The 19,273-nt window shown below is 46.4% G+C and overlaps 1 protein-coding gene across 1 annotated transcript in view; it reads left to right on the top strand.

Moving 5' to 3' along the window:
* Nucleotides 1-9,425, top strand: part of PAMR1 (peptidase domain containing associated with muscle regeneration 1) — a 44,412-nt gene extending 34,987 nt beyond the window's left edge. Inside the window, exons 10-12 of the mRNA XM_078601384.1 lie at nt 1,937-2,196; nt 4,735-5,105; nt 7,174-9,425. Of these exons, the coding sequence (XP_078457510.1) occupies nt 1,937-2,196; nt 4,735-5,105; nt 7,174-7,749 (1,207 nt within the window). The 3' untranslated portion in view covers nt 7,750-9,425. The remainder of the gene's footprint in view (nt 1-1,936; nt 2,197-4,734; nt 5,106-7,173) is intronic.
* Nucleotides 9,426-19,273: the final 9,848 nt, after the last annotated feature.

The raw sequence follows: 19,273 nt of genomic DNA, 5'->3' as shown, positions 1-19,273 counted from the left end.
TGCTGTTGGAGAGTGATCTACAGTATTTAACAATGGTGTTAAAGTCATATTTTAAAAAATATATATATTTTTGCAACATAATATTTTTCCTTTATTTCTAAATGGCACTTTTTTGTATCACAGCAATTAAAAGACACGGTGTTTTGCAAAATATATTGTAATTGCTCTATCGTGACTTAAAGCGTTCGGTGACTGCAGTAATACATATTCTATGGGTCTTTCGGTAACGCCACGTAGATAGAAAAATAATAAAAATATCGCGACATTTTGATCGCAACACAAGCACTCGTCTTCAGGTGAGAGAGTCATTTTTACTTACGTGGCTTTACCGAAAGACCCACCGAATATCTAATTGCTATGTTCATTTTATTATTTAACGTGGTTATAAATGAATGTGCATCAGTCACGAAATATCGTTTTGAACAGGTTAATGTAGCAAGTGCTTGCGCCTAAACAACATGATGATGATGAATGGAAAGGATCTCAACGATTGATGAAAACAACACATGGTCACGGAAGTGTTGATTCATGACGACGACAATGGTGATATCTGATGACTCGCGATGAAAAATATTCATCCGTGCACCCCCTCAAGCTCCTTGAGATCTCCAGATTCTGCCCTTCTGTGCGAACCTCGATCCCGGCTGCGTTCCTGGCGTGGGGTGGGCGGGATTTGTTGTGTCTGTGCCACGGTTGTGTTATTCCCTCGCGTTGTGAAATTCGTTTCTCCGATAATATGGATAATCTTAAGTCTCGTCTTAAAACCACGTCTTGTTAAGTCAGTTTATTCTATTTAGTTTCTCCTTCCCTCTTGACCTTTCCTTATCTTTATTCTTACAAGGTGCCTTTGAGACATTAGTGGAAGGCTCCTTACAAATACATGTAAAGTATTATTAACACAATTGTTGGCCACGCATGATGATGGTGGCGACGATTGACAATTATATTATCGATCAACAATTGAGATCAGGACAGTGATGGTTATATTCTGATTATTGATGACAATTGAGAGATTCAATGATTGAGGATTAATAGCTGATGATTGATGACATCCTTAAAGTTGACTGACGTCACGCACGATGAGCATGTCATTGGCACAGTCTGTAATCGATTTTTATTACGATTTTGTTTTTGTCGGACGTTTAAACGCCTCAAGCATCTCAAAGGGACTTACAGTAAAACATTGGATTGCGAGTAACTTCATCTGCGAGTGTTTAGCAAGACGAGCAAATAAAACAAATATATTAATTTGATAAACGAGCGAGGTCTTGCAATACGAGTAGTACGTGTTTACGCTTTGTCTGCCGAGCGTCACGTGATCACAACTGATATACGAGTGCTTTGATATACGAGTGCTTTGAATTACAAACACGTTTCCGGAACGAATTATGCTCGCAATCCAAGGTTTTACTGTATATGTCACATCTCATCTAAACAGTTTAATTGCCCTGCAGCGATATAGCCTCGGGGATGCCCAGCAGAATCCGTGCCTTTGCGATGCAAGGAATACGCAGCACCGTCTTGCACATTTATATAGTCTACTGCCAGTAGGGGCCATGTCACTGTATTTTTTTCTCTCCAAATTTAAGAAATTGGTCTCATTTGGACCATTACACCAGCACACAAGGCCCTAACATCACGGGAGCTCTAACATCGACCGTGGAGCGCGTGACGTGAGCGGTTAATACACCCGCAGTGTTGACCGGGGCAGCCGCACGGTTCGAACCGTGAACCTCTGCAACAAGCAGCAGACACTCTGCATCTCGGCCCATCCGTTCGCGTTATGATAATGGCTAGATCAGCGTTCTTCATGGCAAGGCCCGCGAGCCACCGGCATCCTCTGGTGGCCTCTCGCGCGGCGCACCCCCGGAAAATTAGTAAAGAACACTGCGCTACAGTGACGACGACGATGATGACGATGATGCTTCCCCATCAGGACCACACCGGTGCAGAGAGTTCTCTTTCCGAAGAAGGGGGCTAAGAAGGTGGCGCTGGAGCCAGAGGCGGCGGCGGGGGCGCCGGCGGCGGCGGCGTCTGCGGGCGCCAACGAGAGCGCGCTGGCCCCTGGCTTCTACCCGGTGCACGCGCGGCTCGAGTTCCGCTGCCCCGCCGCTTGGTACCAGCAGACGGGCAGCGCGCGGCGCACGTGCCTCCGCACGGGCCGCTGGAGCGGGCAGGCGGCTCGCTGTGTCCCCGGTACGATGCACAACCACCCCCTCTACCGCCATGACCACCAACACGATGGTCCCCCTGAACCCTCCCCACCGTGGGGCCTTTTAAACTTAACTGAACGATTTTTATCCGTAATAGAGTTTTTTTGCTTGTTTTTGGGTTAGATCGCGGACTCGAATTGTAAATGTTGTGGGTTTACTCTCCAACACACCCGTGTGCTGAACTAGTAACTAATTGACACGTTTTTTTACGTGACAAACCTTACAAATTGTCTGTGTCGGGCGGTATAACGACACATTTATATTTACGCGATCTAACCCAAAAAAACCTCTATTATGGAAAATATTGGTCGCTAAGCCTACGCGTAAAATGATAGCTCAACAAAGTGGCTTATCACGTGGAGGGAAAAACTGCAGGACCGGGAGAAAAATCTATGCAACCACTGGGAGAGAGACATGCAAACTCCAAAAATAGAGGTGTCAGGGTTGGGATCTAACCCAAGACCTCCTGTATACCAGGCGAGGTAGTCAACATCTCGCCACTGTGTTGGGAGAAAGTGCTGTTAGGGTGTAGCAGCACTGATGAAGGCCGGCACCGGCACTCGAGGGGGTGGGTGGTTGGCCAGCACCACGCCCGCCCGCTTCTCCCCCATTGCTAATGTTTTACCTACATCGCAACATGTCGTCATTTAAGGCCGAGTCGACCTAGGGTGAGGCCTAGGACGGGTTCAGATATTTTCCACGGATGTTGACTGTGGGCAGGAATCGAACGCGGGTGACGCGGTGCGTTAAGCACGACACTGCCGCTCCTCACTAATACCGCTTGATTCACATAACACTCATGCATGTATGTATGTTGAACTTCTCTCGTACCGTATGTAGCCAACCTTGCTAATCGCTTTGCGGATGCGCTAAACGCCACCCTGGCCAACGGCACGCGTGCGGCGCACACTCCCCACTCGAGCACTTTGGAGACGGGGGTTGGTGGATCACGCAAGTCACCTTGAATCTCTCGACCCATGGATGATTACGGTCGCCATCTCCTGGTTTGCCTAGGCATAGCAGTATAGCAAGTTGGTAAATTTCTGTTTTCACACCTAGTTGGCTTTCACGACCAATATTATCTATAGGAAAGGTTTTTGGGTTAGATCACGTAAATATTAAACATGTGGCCTTACTCTCCAACACACCGGTGTGCTGTACTTGTAACGAATTGGCATGTTTTGTTTACGTGACAAACCTTATTCTTGGCTGCGGCAGGTGGTGGCGGGTTTAACGACACATTTATATTTACGCAATCTTACCCAAAAATATATTATCGTGATTAATTTCTATCTTCGCGGGGATTTAGTGTTACTGCCCTCCTCGCAGGAATTTTTTTTGTTTGTTTTGTTTCCCGGATACTCCAGTTTTCCTCCCACCTGTGCAAACACCCATTAATGGAGCTGGAAACATTCCAACATAGGCCCACAGAGCTTTGGCAATTGTCACCGGTTCTGGCCACCTTTCCACGTGGTTTTCTGTGATGTCTGAGCACGTTACAAGTTTTCCAGATTTAATTTGCATGGCTCACGCTCTGTGAAATGAAATAAGAATGATTAATGTCTGCGATATAGCCAAACACCACCATGAAGCATTCACTGGTAGGCTACCACCCAACTTCAAAGGTTTTGTCTGTGTCTCTGACCATACTTCACCGTGCTGGTCAGTACGGACTGGTGAAGGGAACCATAGAAGTAACAGTTCGACGATGGACTTTGCTGTCTTCTCTTTGTTGCCCACACCGTAGCTCCATTATCATTCGTTAATAATTGTAATATCCAAAAATCAGTTGTAATCGTTCTCGCAGTAATTTATTGATAATAATTGCTATACATAACCATTGTCAGAAAAAGCAGCGCGTTGTATTTATCAATCACAATTATCATCATAATTTATTGTCTAAATTGCTATATTCATCATGAATAAATGTCTTCATTATGTCAACTTTATTTGAATCAACATCATTAGTCGAAGTCAATCCACTGACGGATGAAGGTATCCTATTGGAATCATCACTAGATAGGAAATCGCAATTATACAACTCTTATATGGGACTATCGTTTTTAATGGAAAAAATCACGGATAATACGCCTGTAATATGATAACAAATGTATGGTAATAGTTTAAAAAAGTCAAAGAGTCTGCACTTGTTCACCATCATTGTGAACACGTGCCTGGAATCTTCACCAGGTGGTCTCCAGAGCCCGGAGGAACATTTCTTGTGATATTGTTGCAAATTCTCATAAGTGTTAACATTTTTTTAAAGAACCCTGTATATATATATCAATCATTAGGCAATCACTATCATAATTGCATCAGCATACATCGATTACAATTGTTTTTCATCAGCCACCGAAGTCATCATCATCACCATCATAATCTTGACTAATATTTGCGGTTATCATGATCACTCTGATCATCATCATCACCATCGCCATCTGTCACAATATTTGGAGTCGCTATCGTCGCAGTCACCGTCGTCACCATCAAGGAGTGACGGACTGACCCATCGTCGTCTCAGTCTGCGGCAGGGCAGACGGCTGGAACATCTCGGGGACCCCGTGGCCCTGGAAAGCCGCCGTCTACCGGCAGGTGCGGCCGCCTACAGGCGGCGGCCAAAACACCAACAGCAGCAGCGGCGTCGGCGGCAACAACGGTGGCAGCGGAGGAAGAGGCAGCGCCGGCGGGGGAGTCGGAGCGGGCGCGGGGGCGCGGGCCGACGGCGCCTGGCTGCTGGTTTGCGCCGCGGCGCTAGTGAGCGAGCGATCGCTCGTGTCGACGGCGCACTGCGTCACGCACTTTGGCACGTCCACGCCGCTCAAGCGCACTGACGTGCGCGTCGTGCTGGGCGGCGGCCACGGCGGCGATGGGAAGGCCGAGCAGATTGCCAAGGTACCGGCGGTCGAGAGGGGACGCGGTTCCTGCTCCTCCACCACACTCTGGTTTCCTTCTTTCTTCACTGGTCGAGCCTCACGTATGTATGTACGGGTGTTGAACTTCTTTCGCGCCGTACGTATCCAACCGCGGTAATCGGAGGTGCGGCGCAATGGCAATGAACTAAACACAAAAAGCAGTTCTTAAGAAATTAGTTTCCAAATTAGATTTAAAAGTGCACACTTCCAGTTACACTATGAGATCTCTTTTACCAGTGGCAAAATATAATGGTAGGTTTTTACCCTTTTAACTGGTACAAAACTGACACCTTTATTCAAGGCATCATGTTTGCAATGACCACAACACAAGTAGTCAATAAAGCAAACAAAAAGAAGCAACTCTGATAAGGATAATAATATGCACTGTCCTTGAAGTTGATTGGCCCACACCCGAGACGGCTTTCTTTAGAGCCTAGTCCCCATTGGTGTAGGGCCAGATGACACCAGAAGGCGTACAACTCAAAAACAGTGCAATATCAGAGTATTGAGAGTTCGGGGTAAACATTTACACTATGAGATCTCTTTTACCAGTGGCAAAATATAATGGTAGGTTTTTACCCTTTTAACTGGTACAAAACTGACACCTTTATTTTTTGAGTTGTACGCCTTCTGGTGTCATCTGGCCCTACACCAATGGGGACTAGGCTCTAAAGAAAGCCGTCTCGGGTGTGGGCCAATCAACTTCAAGGGCAGTGCATATTATTATCCTTATCAGAGTTGCTTCTTTTTGTTTGCTTTATTGACTACTTGTGTTGTGGTCATTGCAAACATGATGCCTTGAATAAAGGTGTCAGTTTTGTACCAGTTAAAAGGGTAAAAACCTACCATTATATTTTGCCACTGGTAAAAGAGATCTCATAGTGTAAATGTTTACCCCGAACTCTCAATACTCTGATATTGCACTGTTTTTGAGTTGTACGCCTTTTGGTGTCATCTGGCCCTACACCAATGGGGACTAGGCTCTAAAGAAAGCCGTCTCGGGTGTGGGCCAATCAACTTCAAGGACAGTGCATATTATTATCCTTATCAGAGTTGCTTCTTTTTGTTTGCTTTATTGACTACTTGTGTTGTGGTCATTGCAAACATGATGCCTTGAATAAAGGTGTCAGTTTTGTACCAGTTAAAAGGGTAAAAACCTACCATTACACCTCCAGTTGTCACTGATCTCTGGGTGCTCCTCCAACACCTGTCCCCATCCATCATGCCTTCCGCATCGCAATTACAAAAACCATACTCTCCTCTTACATTATACACAGGCATTCATTATCTTCAGCACATGAGGTATCAGTATCCTCTACAATAACTTTTGCTGTTTACTCATATACATATATCTGTTTCCATTCAGCTATATATTTACTTTTTCTGTTTCTGTCTGCCTGTGTCCGCCTCTCTGTTTGTTTATCTCACCCTTTGTGTAAATAGAAATCACTCATCTTCATCTCGCACCTCCGGTTAGCACGGTTGGCTACGCACGGTGTGAAAGAAGTTCAACAAACATACGTACACTATTTTAATTTTTCATTCACAACGCACGTTTCACTGCAGATGTACCATGAGCCAGTGACATGCCGTGCAAGTGGAAATAAGTTCCTTCAGTATAAATCACTAAACTCGCAATTAAAAGTAAAAGATTGATCATAACATTAACAGAGAATATAGGCAAGGCCCTAGAAACACAGTCTAATATTTTAGAGAAAATGCATCCATAAAAGTAATTATTTCCCATTTCATCATACTACGTATGTCCATGGGTTGGAGCGGTGGTATAGTGGTTATCACGCTTCGCTATGAACCGACCCGTCCCGGTTCGATTTCCAGCAACGGCTAACATCAGTGGTGAGTGATATCCCAACCAGTCCTGCCCTCCCTTCATCAGCCCAGACTGACCTGCGTGGTGAAGCACAGTCAAATAAATCCCATCACCATCATGCCATGGGCACACCTTTACCCATTGTTGGATTGCAATTGGCTGGCGTACAGCTGATGATATTTGTCCACCTGACCCCATCGGCCCTTCCCATGCCCAGGTCTCCAACATCCTCGTGCACCGCGCCTACGACCCCGTGCTGCTGGACGGCGACCTGGCCGTGATCCGCCTGTCGGGCAGCGCTGACCTGTCGGATCGTGTGCAGCCCGTGTGCCTCCCTCCTGACCGCTTGTCCACCGCCGCAACTCCGGCGGCGCCATCATCCTTCCCCTCCTCCGGCGCCGCCTTCGTCTCCGGGTGGCGCCTCTCCTCCAACGGCTCGGGACCGGCCAGGGACGCGGGCCGCCCGCTCTCTGCGCAGATCTCCATCATGGGCACGGCGCAGTGCGAGCGCGAGCTGGAGGCGCGCGGCGCCGCCGTGCCCGTCACCGCCAGGATGTTCTGCGCGCCGGCGCTGCCCGTCGGCTCGGGCGAAGCGTCGTGGTGCCCGGCCGAGACCGGAGGGATCGCGGCGACTGCGACGCGAGGCGCGGGAGGGCGGCCTGGCGGCCTCTGGCACCTGCTGGGGCTTGTGAGCTGGGGCCACTCTGGCGGGTGCCAGGGCAGCGCCGGCTTGCCCACAGGGTACACCAACGTGTCGGCCTTCACGGACTGGCTGCGGAAGGTTATTAAGTGAGAGGGCGGGCTTGCCCGGCGTAGCTGGGGGCCTCGCAGCGCCCGTCGCGGACTCACGGCGATGCTGCAGGTGGCGCCGCTGTTACGGCGATTGACTCGGGGGAGTTGTAGGCCGAAATCCTGGTCAGGGGTCGACTTCAGCTCAATCGTCACTTTGGAGGAAATCAAATATAAGTACAGCTTCCTGGGAGAGGTTGGTGGTGTTCGTCGCATGGAGAGACTGGCCCCTGCCATGGGAGCGTGCCGTTTCCACTGCTCAAGCAAGGCCGCCAATTGAGATGAGCACCGCTCCATTGTTCAAATGAAGACAGAGACAACCTGGTTTGGCGCTGTTATCAAGGAATTGGCCAATTTCAGGGATGCTTCTGAAAATGAATGGAGACTTTGTGTGGCTTTCCGAGATAAATAAACGCTTTATTAAATAGGACATGTTGCCAATGTTGCTCATGCTTTGTGTTTGAATCTAGGCTCCAGCCACCATGCTCTCATGGATAGTGCTTTGATGATTTCATACCGGTTGGGTTTTCAGTCAATTGAGGATGCAATGAGCATGAGACCTCTACAGTTTGGCTGCTTAACGTGTGCCGAACCACTCTTTGCACAACCACATATCGGGTTGGGTGAGAGGGCCTTTCCACAGTAACTCGACCTCTGTAATGATAGTTTTCTCATAAATATCTCCTGACTTCACGTAATGTCTGCTCCCCACAGGAGTTCTGGAACAGAGTTTTTGTTTTTCACCTCGTAAAATGATGCCTACGCACCAGAGCGATCGATCGATTCCGTCCTTCTGGCAGATTCGAAAGCCGTCGCGCAGTTGATGCCTGAAATTCTGCCAACGTGGTATCCCAACGACCTTGGCTCAGGGTCCTCTTCCCCTTGGTCACCGAACTCTGGCTCTCACTCCCGAACTCCCGCCTCGGGTCATCTGCCCTCCTCCAATCCTGCACACTTGCCTTAACTCACACTCACCAGCTTGTGCTGGATAAATATACCAACACTTTCTTCACCACATTTTTATTCTGAAGTTGCAAGGTGTTAACACAATCTCCGCCATGAATTGAATAGCATACTGCCAACTGGATCCCGATTCAAAATGGCAGAAGCTTCTTCTCCAGTTGTTTCATAGTTGATGTCTAGCCCTCCAGAGTCAGCCTTTGAGCGATATGCAATCCCCGTGACACCGGCACATACGTTGCGAACGCGTCTTGTAAATATCTGCTGTAAATACCATTGTATAAAATGTTCACATTCAAGTGTACAGTCATATTTTCACGCTACCTGAATTAAATACCAGTTGCTCCAATGTGTTTGTCAAATGAAATGAATGCCTAATAATCTTAAGAGTGAAATACAGTCATCCCTTGTTAAACGGAAACTCAGTACATGAAATTTCTCGACAACGTAAATTACAAATTAGGGAACTAATTTGATAGGCCTTGCGTTAAATTTGCATTCACGGAATTTTTAATCTCTAAATTGTAATCTCTTGGAGGTAATATTTGACCAATACACATTTCATCACAGTTCTGGTAAGTACAGTAGAGAATTTGTATTTCTCGACTTATTTTGAGTCCTGTTAACAATATTTTATCGTAACATTATCGATTTTCCATTAAATATTTGCTCAAAGTGTTGCTGCATTCTGAGCTGTCATTTTATTGCGTCTTGGGTTGAATGATTATTTTTGCCATCGGAACGCACCTCCAATTCTCTTATACATACACGCGATTAGCTTTACGGACAGTTTTTCCGGAACATACCTGTTCTATATATCGAGGGATACCTGTAACCTGTGACAGCTTTCTTGGCACGACGTGAGTGAAGTGCATGCCTGTAATCCGATACACCCAACTGCAGGGTAATCAGGTGTATGTGGTAGTAAAAGCAAGGAGGCATATTACCTAGACATACGAAAAGATTTCCCTTCATATGTGTGAGTTTCATCTGGTCACTCTGGTTTCCAACCACACAGTTTAGTCAAAATATTCCAGGGATCTGAACTTGCGAGCCAAGCACTCTATCCGCAGCGCCATCCTGGCCAGATGCAATACAATCGCTGGAAGAATAAAAAAACAAACAGTGGGAGAATGTGCATTTGCTATGGGAATGCCATAGGACTATGTGTGTGCGTGTGCGTGCTCGCAGCTACATACCGTGACGGAGTGAGCGGGCTTGTTTTGAATTCAGTTGGGAAATCCCTTCTTGTTAGACACAGGTCAAACATCTGCGGACAATATTATCCATGGGGATTAACATTCTTTCTCACTTCACGCCTTGCCTTTGACCCCTAACCCCCCCCCCCCCACTGTTGAACTCTCGCCGACTACAGAGCAACAACAAAAAAACAGACCGTGAAATTCTCTCCGACAGTTCAACGTCGTGTTGGCTGGCGGAGAATAACACGTGGAAATATTACCACGTGGGGGCAAGCCAGAAAGAGCCACGCGGTTAGAGCAGGCTTGTCAGCAAGCCAGGGTTGAGCGTTTGAATTAAGGGCCTGAACGATTAGTGCATTAAGTCGATTGTCCGACAAAAAATTGTACTCGAATTGTAAATGTCGTGGGTTTACTCTCCAACGCACTATCGGCGTGCCGTGCTAGTAACGAATTGGCACGTTTTGTTTACGTGACAAACCTTACTAATTGGCTGTGTCGGGTGGTGGCGGTGGGTTTAACTGCACATTTATAATCACGCGATCTAACCCAAAAACCTATATTATAAAAATGTATTTTATTGGCAACTTTTGTTGTTGTCGATTCCACGAGCCCCTTTAAAAATAGCAGCCTATACCCCCACCTCCTGCCGTCCTAAGGACGCCGATGGCGTCACCAAGCACCACCCATCACCTCCCGTCCAGTGGCACGTGAAGAAACACAGCCGATTCCCACTACGACAGTCACCCAGCAATCCAGCGTTAGCTCTGCGGTGGATGTTAAGACCACGTGGCATCGTTCAGAATAGTAAGTCATCGTGTCACAGTGGAAGAACGCGGCGGGTCTAAGGGGTCAAAGTTTAGTGTCCCCTGTGTCAAAACGAACACCGGGAAGGTGCTCTTCTCTGTTGGTGGCCCTGAAGCAACGGTGACAGATTTAACATTCCCATGTGGAGGTCCATTATCTGAACAGGAGAACAACCGTCAACTTTACACAGAGTTCGTAATAATATTGGTAGGAACCTCCTGGTTACACCAGCCCACAGGGGATTATTGTGTCCGTCGTGCAGGGAGGGGCTGGATGGGGAGGGGCTGGGTGGGGAGGGGAGGGGTGGGGAGGGGCTGGGTGGGGAGGGTGGGGCTGGGTAGGGAGGGTGGGGAGGGGCTGTGTGGGGAGGGTGGGGCTGGGTGGGGGGTGGGAGGGGTGGTGCTGGGTGGGGAGGGGCTGGTCACCCCGTGGTGCCCTTATAAAACTCAACATTTAACCTACTCACGCCGGCTTGTGCCCGCCCTCACAGTCAGGCATATTTGCGGAATACACCACGCCGCCGTTGACCCTGGCCATTGACCGAGCAACCCAACGTTCCTACCAGCTCCCTCCGCAGGAATGTGTTTTATTTAACTCCCCCCACGAAGGATGATTGGCTCAATTGATCACAACATGGATATGGACTTCTGATTGTCAGCCGAGAGCTTTCTGCCACACTGCCTGCCATCCATGAAACAAGAAGTGGCATGTTACATACAGCCCGTTATCAATCCACAGCTGTATGAAGGCCTCTCCATGTCGTGCGAGCGACGCACGTTACTGTAAGATGGCATGTTTTGAAATCGGAGTCGCAGCGCCTCGCTCATCTCACAAACATTGGGGTTGCTTCCTCCTTTGACCGCTGTGAAATCACCGTCGAAAAATTTGCAACAACAAAAGAAAAGTTGCAATTCACTCGTCTCCCTTGCAAAAGAGATGACCTCAGTGGCTAGGCCCTCAGCTGGTTAAATAAAGGACCCAGATGTCCGGCACCTATTATGAGAACCAAATCGGAGTCCACGTGGGTCAGTGGCTCTTAACCTGGGAAGCAAGCAGCCCCTGGGGGTGCGAGACGTGGCCAGATTGTTTTTAGAAGGTAAATCATCGAAACACAAATTGAGCACGGGCACCGTAAGTACAACTACTTTGTTTCATCAAACCCTATGTATTTATTAGCATAATTTGTTTTACGATTGAGAACCAAAGGGGTGCAAGGCTGCAGTAGAGGTTAAGAGCCACTGGCCTAGGTCAACTCGGCCTAAAACATACATTTACGATCCAGTTTCTCAACAAACAAAAAAACACTAAGAAGACAGAGGTCGCTGGGCATACGTGGCTTTGCATTGCTCCAGTTTCATATTTATGATCTGCTATCATCATCATCAGCTATGATATATCCACTGCTAGATTAAGCCCTTCCCAAAGCCATTGCCATCTCTCACAGTGTCGCTCCTCGTCCGAATTTTTATTTCATGATTGTGTTCAAAGTCCAAGGCATACAGATATTCTGCTTTGATTTCCAGTTGTGCCTCTCCAACATATATCTTTCATTATTCAGAAAACTTGATGTACAGTACGTGATTCCCATTTTGCTCGTATTCATCTTCAGCCCAACCTTTATTACGTGTGTTGTATGTACGTTGAACTTCTTTCGCATCGTATGGCTACATACGGTGCGATCTAGATTTAAAAGTCCAGCTAGTCCCCGACTTACGATGGAGATGCGTTACGACGACCCCATCGTAAGTCGAAAATATCGTAAGTCGAAAATGGCCTAGCCTACCCAGGAGTCTTAAAGAATGGTGATAATTTAGCAAGACAGAGCAATTTACAGTACCGTACTGTATAAACTATAAGCGCACAGTACATCCCGGCAGCATCCCAGCGTACAGTAGTGTACCTCATATGCTGCTGTGTTTGCCTGCCGCGCGAAATGTAAAATATTTTACAATTTTGTCATATCGCCATCGTAAGATCGAAATATCGTAAGTTGGACCATCGTAAGTCGGGGACTACCTGTACATGGTTCTAGTGGCTAACCTAATATCGGAAGGAAGAGTGTTCCAGACGGCCGCAGAAGCGCATCTGAAAGTGTGCGATGTGGTGACCACCGTTTTTGTTCGATGGCAAGCAGCCAAAATCCGCTGCTGCGAGGATGACCGGAGTTCACGTGATAGCATGCTCCTTGACGAGATCAACGAGGAATTGTGGTTCATTTCTGGCAAGCACTCCGTGTGTTCATGAGTGCGACCTCGAACGTACCAGTCATGACACGTGCCCAGATAATTTCGTACACGCTACAAAGCCCTTCAATTTGTCAAGCCCCTCAATAATTTCCTGAAGTCAATTTCCGGAGATGGTTCATATTTTATCCGTGCACATGTACGCCTTTCTTTATCCAATCCCAATTTTGGGAAAATATATTCTCATGTCGCTTTGAATCACTTGGCAAAATTGATTCACGTACACAGAGAAACCCAATACACATAGAAACCCACATACACATAGAACCCAAATACACATAGAAACCTATACACACATAGAACCCCATATACAGATAGAAACCCATATACACATAGAGACCCAATACACATAGAAACATATACACACATATAAACCCAAATACACATAGAGACCCCAAATACACATAGACACCCATTAACAATATAAAATATAGTTGTATATCTGCGTTAATTTACGTGACATAATATAGCTTTTTAATAATCTGCAAAATCTAGCCTTAACGTTTTTTTTGAAATCATAAATCATTGGGTATTTTTTTTCCAGGATCCTATTGAGTTCATTAAAGTTTGTCATCATGATTCCGCTCGTATGCACACAAACACAAACTTACTCGTTCCACCCTGCACACGCCCGATTATTGTTAAACACGTCCCACGTCACGTGCTGAGCGAGTAGCGTTTTTTATTCTTCTGATTTTCTGCACGAGCGTTCATAGGTGCACTCTAACTGCATTTGCTCCAGCAGCCGGATGCGATTCGGCACGGTTGCAGTTCAACGATTACGCCACAATGTGGCAGGAAAGCCACATGCTAAACAAGTATTGTAAGTTTGTTTCGGGGCCATTCAATGTCTTATTTACTAACCTTAAATTAATGGTTAAACCATATCTGTTTTAAATGATAATAGTGGCCACCAAATGATAATCATTGCCACCAAATGATAATCGTTGCCACCAAATGATAATAGTTGCCACCAAATGATAATTGTTGCCACCAAATTATAAAAGTTTCCACCGTAAATGTTAACTCCTCTGCTATCATAACAAGTTGTCATAGAATGCTAATTGAAATGTGAAATTACAAAAATGTTCGAAGCAACTTAATCTGCAGTGGTTTAACACGGGATTATAAACCAACAGAAGTCACCACCTTCATCATTACCACTGCCTCCTTTCAGAAAAAGCGTGAGCTAAGGTTTTCTAACAATGCCCCTTCTGCAGGACACTGTGTCTGGTGACGATACTGAGGTTTATTGCCAAACATGTTAGTCTAATATGTACACGTTTCTGTTTTGGGTTAAGGTGCAGTCCTGCATTTTCTCACTCACACTTAAAAAAAAAAGATCCCCCGTATTGTCTTCATCAAACGGTTGCGCCAAGGACTCATTTCGTAGCACAGTGCGCTCACCACCGCTCACACCACTGCTTTCGGGACAGCCTCTGCTAGAGGGAGCTCTAGAGGGCCTCTCTAGTAGAGGGCCTTGGGCCTACACTTCCACACTCTGGTCATCCTCGCAGCGGCTTTTGTCTTACCATCGAACCGCATCGCGCACTTTCAGATGCACTTGAGCTATGCACTTTTAAATCATCTAGATTGAAAACTAATTTTATTAGAACTGCTTTTTGTGCTTCGATTGGTGATCTTCCCTCGCACCTCCGATGAGCACGGTTGGCTAGGTACGGTGCGAAAGAAGTTCAACATATAGACTGTGGTGAATCCAATTATGTAACTTAGGTGGACAGAGGAGGAGGAGGGGGGAGGGTTTAATAAACTTGCTCCATTAACTTATTTTATAAGGCTGTGTTACTGACAAAAGTGACACGTTTATGTGCGTTGTTGGCTTAGATGCCATTGCTTTGATTGACAGCAATGGTACAGAACTGCAACAGTTTCATGCCAGTGTCTTCCTGCTCTAACCCACTGTGCGGTGGTTGCTCCCCTCTGTGAAACTGAGCCAGTCGTGGACATTCAACATCCCGAGATTTGTAAGGAGAAAGCAAGTAAGCACCTCAATATCAGCAGCACTGTTTAATAATATCATAGCTTATATTTTGATGTGGCCAGGTTGCTCGGCGGTGGAGCAAGCGGCTTGCGATTGGAAGGTTGCTCGAGTTTGAATCCTGCTTGGGGTGGATTGACTCAGCCCATCATCTATCTGGAGTCGATAAAATAAGTACCACTTCGTGGAGTGGATTGACTGAGACCATCATGTATCTGGGATCGATAAAAACACATTCCTGCGGAGGGAGCTGGTAGGAACGTTGGGTTGCTCGGTCAATGGCCAGGGTCAACGGCGGCGTGGTGTATTCCGCAAATATGGCCGACTGTGAGGGCGGGTACAAGCCGGCGTGAGCAGGTTAAACGTTGAGTTTTATAAGGGCACCACGGGGTGACCAGCCCCTCCCCACCCAGCCCCACCCTCCCCACCCAGCCCCTCCCCTCCCCACCCAGCCCTTCCCCACCCTCCCCTCTCCACCCAGCCACAACTCTCCCATTTTTGGATGCACGACGGACGGACGGACACAATAATCCCCTGTGGGCTGGTGGAACCAGGTGATTCCTGCCAGTATGAGTACCACTTTGTGGGGAAGTCAACACTGCAGGTTGTTCTATGGGTAGACTCGCCCTCGCCAAAGCAATGTGGAATTTCCACCACTGGCTCAGGGATGCCACCTCAATCAAATTGTGTCACCATACTTCACCACGTTGGTTAGTGCGGTTTGGTGGAAGATGCACCCAAGACCAGGTGAGACATCACTCGCCGCAGATGTTCGCAATGGCTGGGAATCGAACTCTCGTTGCCAGGTTCGTGGTGCAACCACCGCCCCCTCCAGCGTTACTCGACACCTTTCATTTCGTACAATCTGATTTTCATTGTAACAACCATAGAGTAATGCTGGGCTGAGTTGAACAAGCTTTCATATTGTTGTTTTTAACATTTACAAACATGCACTTTCTCATAAGACTATATCGATGCATTTAGGCAGTATAAAATAGCCATAGATGTATATTTGAAATGATAAGATTCGATGAGCAGCTTCTGATTCGTCTATATTTAAATCTACTTGTGAAATGCGTGATTGCACAAGAATCCACTGCATATGATAAGGAGCCACAAATGAAACCGCAACTGGTTGCGAACAGACTTTAAAAAAAGAGACCGTTTAAGAAAAATGTTGCAAAACACGGGGAAGGCACACTTATTGGATTGGTTTCTAATGCGACGGTGCAAGCGGATACTTATTCAATAAACATCCACCTGCAATGCATTAACCCACACAAAGAACAGGGGAAGTCTAGCGCACTTGTTATGCATTCAGGAGGACTTAATACACACACTCTCTCTGTCCATGTTAACAGTGTGTGTGTGAGTCGTATCAGCAATGAATGATAACAAACCCTGCTTGCATCATATTTGTAGAATGTCATTACGGGCACTGAAACGTCCACGGGAAAACGCAATCTGCAGGGCCGTGACCTTAAGCAGACGTGGCCTTTGAAAGCTGGCGACGTTACCACCACGGCGGTACAGCGATGGCGTGTGAGTGGGAAACACGTGGCGAGGCAAATGATAGAACGAAAGCTGAAGAATGCTTCAAGACGCCGGTGAGGTGCACCCTGGGAAACGCGTTGTGCGATAGGGAAGAAAACAAATACGAGACGTCAAATGTACCGCTAAGAAACAGATTATATGACGATGATGGCGGTGATGTTGCTGCTGCTACTGCGTTGATACCAGAGGTGTACAAACACAACCAATAAAAAAACGCTCAACGCATTCGTCATTTACGCTGTGGCCTTAAAAGGAAAACATATTTACTCGGCGATGTTTCGGGAAATAGTCCTTCTTCGTGGCAAAATGTTAACAAGAGTGAGTGAACTTGGGCAGGACAAATTGCTATCGATGATGATGAGGCCCTATGGATGTGACTGATGATGGAAAGGCAGGCACAGAGGATGACCATCACAGGGAAGGATGACCATCACAGAGGATGACCATCACGAGAAAGGATGCACTCTTGATGAGATCAGCTCATGTGCAGGAACTGGACTGTGCCATCGCAGCACTGATGGTGATGATCGGCATCCAATCGTGGATAGACCGTGTCAACGAATTATGATAATGATGATAATGTAAATCAGTGGTGCTTCACCTTTACTGCAGCCTTGCACCCCTTTGGTTCTGCATCGTAAATGTTTTTTTGTTTATTTTAATAAACACATAGGTTTATGAAACAAAGTAGTTGTGCTTACGTGCCCGTGCTCAAATTGTGTTTTGATTATTTACCTTTAAGAAGACAAATCTGGCCATGTCTCACACCCCCACAAAGGGCATCTCGCACCCCCAGGGGGTGAGTGCACCCCAGGTTAAGAACCGCTGGTGTAAATGCACTTTTAACTTACAATGAAAAATTGCAAGTTGAAATGCTGGTCGGTAGTCAACTCGGTCTATCAATTCCAAGGTCAATTCAATCAGTACCAGTATGTTGAAAAGTAACAACGTTAATCCTATGAATGCATTTGTCCCCACCATAGGAATATGGAATTTCTACTACAACCACAGGACCGCCGATCGATGTGTGAGGATCACACCATGCTCATTTCAGTATGAAAATACTTTCACTTTTGACTTGACACCCTACTTTATTTGTTCGAATGTTTAATATTTAGTAAGTTATTCCCTGACTTGTCATTCTTAACCAAAACAATTCTACTTTCAACTAAATTATATTTGTGTTGCTGTTATGTCTACAGTGTAAAGCGCAAACGAGTGATGAAATTGTGAAAATTATAATCATGCTCCTAACGCGCTATGGCGATGGCACTTTTATATGAGGGTTTTTTAGGCCCGCTGAGTCAAACATTATCATGACCTTTGAAGTGTTACCGATGTGTCCGAGGTCAAATACGGGGTAATCGTGTTTTTGGTTGCGCAAAAGCTGTGGGTGCTGCCGCAATGTGACGGAGTTTTTTTTCCCTCCACATTTAGAAACATGCGTTGAGATTATTTAGATGACTTCGGTGCTATACATGGCAAAATGATATGCCACTTTGAGCGATCATTGGTGGCCAGGTCGCTTCTGAAAAATAAGTGAATACCTCAGTGGGCTTTGCCTGTTAGGATGGGGATGGTTTAGTGTCAGTTTTCAGTTTCATTTATTAGGTATAGCCCTGTGAGCCATTCGGCTCTTGAATCGGGTGCAACCGCAACAAACAAAAAACATGAACAAGAAAACATCTTAAAGTGACTAAGTGCAAACAGAAAATCCAAGAAAAGACAGCAACATATTGCAGAAAAAGCACCGTACACCAACGCTGTTTGACTTGTATGCGTTTGGGTGATTTGTTTACCTTTCTTGTACTTTGCACTCATATCGTGTTGTTGTATTGTATGTTGTTGTAACGTTCTTACCTGGCCCTACTGGACATCTGTGAAAAAGAGCTTGATACCTCATCAGATTCCTCCAGTATAAATACATATTCTGATTCTGAAAAAAAAACCATTCTGATTCTGGTTGCCAAACTGATTTTGCTGCTTCTTCAATCTGTCGCTCCTGTCGCTAAAATAACGGCGCCACCTTCATATATCGCTCCACTTCTGTCAACCACAGCAGAATAAATGGGTTCCACCACATCTCGTCAATCGGCAGGTCGCGTGCGGTGGAAAAAAAAGTGTTGGCACTCCCGCCCTCTTCCAACACGTGTGGACAGCGTGGAAGTGTAGGCCAGCATTTCTTCTTTGAGGGGCCTCTCCGGAGTTCCCTGGAATTGGAAGCCCTTCTGTGAGCAGCGACGTGAGCAAGACATTGCGTGGACTGCAGCTTTATCTTTCTACAAGAGTAAGTCTGCAATCCTGCGCTTTGGAGGCTTGATAGATCATGGATCTGCATGTCCACAACACAATCCCAATCCACTGCAGTGAGAGGTGGCTAAGAGATGGACGTACAGCAAGCTGGTTGCTGATACATCTATAGATGTTTATTTCAGTGATAACCCACCCCCCTGTCCCACGAGAGTGTGTGTGCGCGCTTTCTCGAGGTATTCTGCTTATTTTACCAGTTTTCTCCCACATGTAAAACAAGAACCGTCGTGTATTGAAATGTAATTTTAATGTTGGAAAATTCCAGAACTTTTTAATCGAAAGTAATATTAAACGTCCCCTTTGCGACATGCACGCACTTGTCCCGGTTTTGGTGCTTTAATTCCATGAGAAAATTATTTAGGATGTTGCACATCAGCCATTTCAAAACATCTCCTATGATAACATCATCATCATCATCATCCTCACCAGATGTCGCCACTACCAATCCACAAACTT

This window comes from Lampetra planeri, chromosome 16, assembly GCF_965212315.1.
Source record: "Lampetra planeri chromosome 16, kcLamPlan1.2.h2, whole genome shotgun sequence".
NCBI lineage: Eukaryota > Metazoa > Chordata > Hyperoartia > Petromyzontiformes > Petromyzontidae > Lampetra > Lampetra planeri.
The sequence above is the reverse complement of the archived record's forward strand: the minus strand, read 5'-3'. Positions and strand labels throughout refer to the sequence as shown.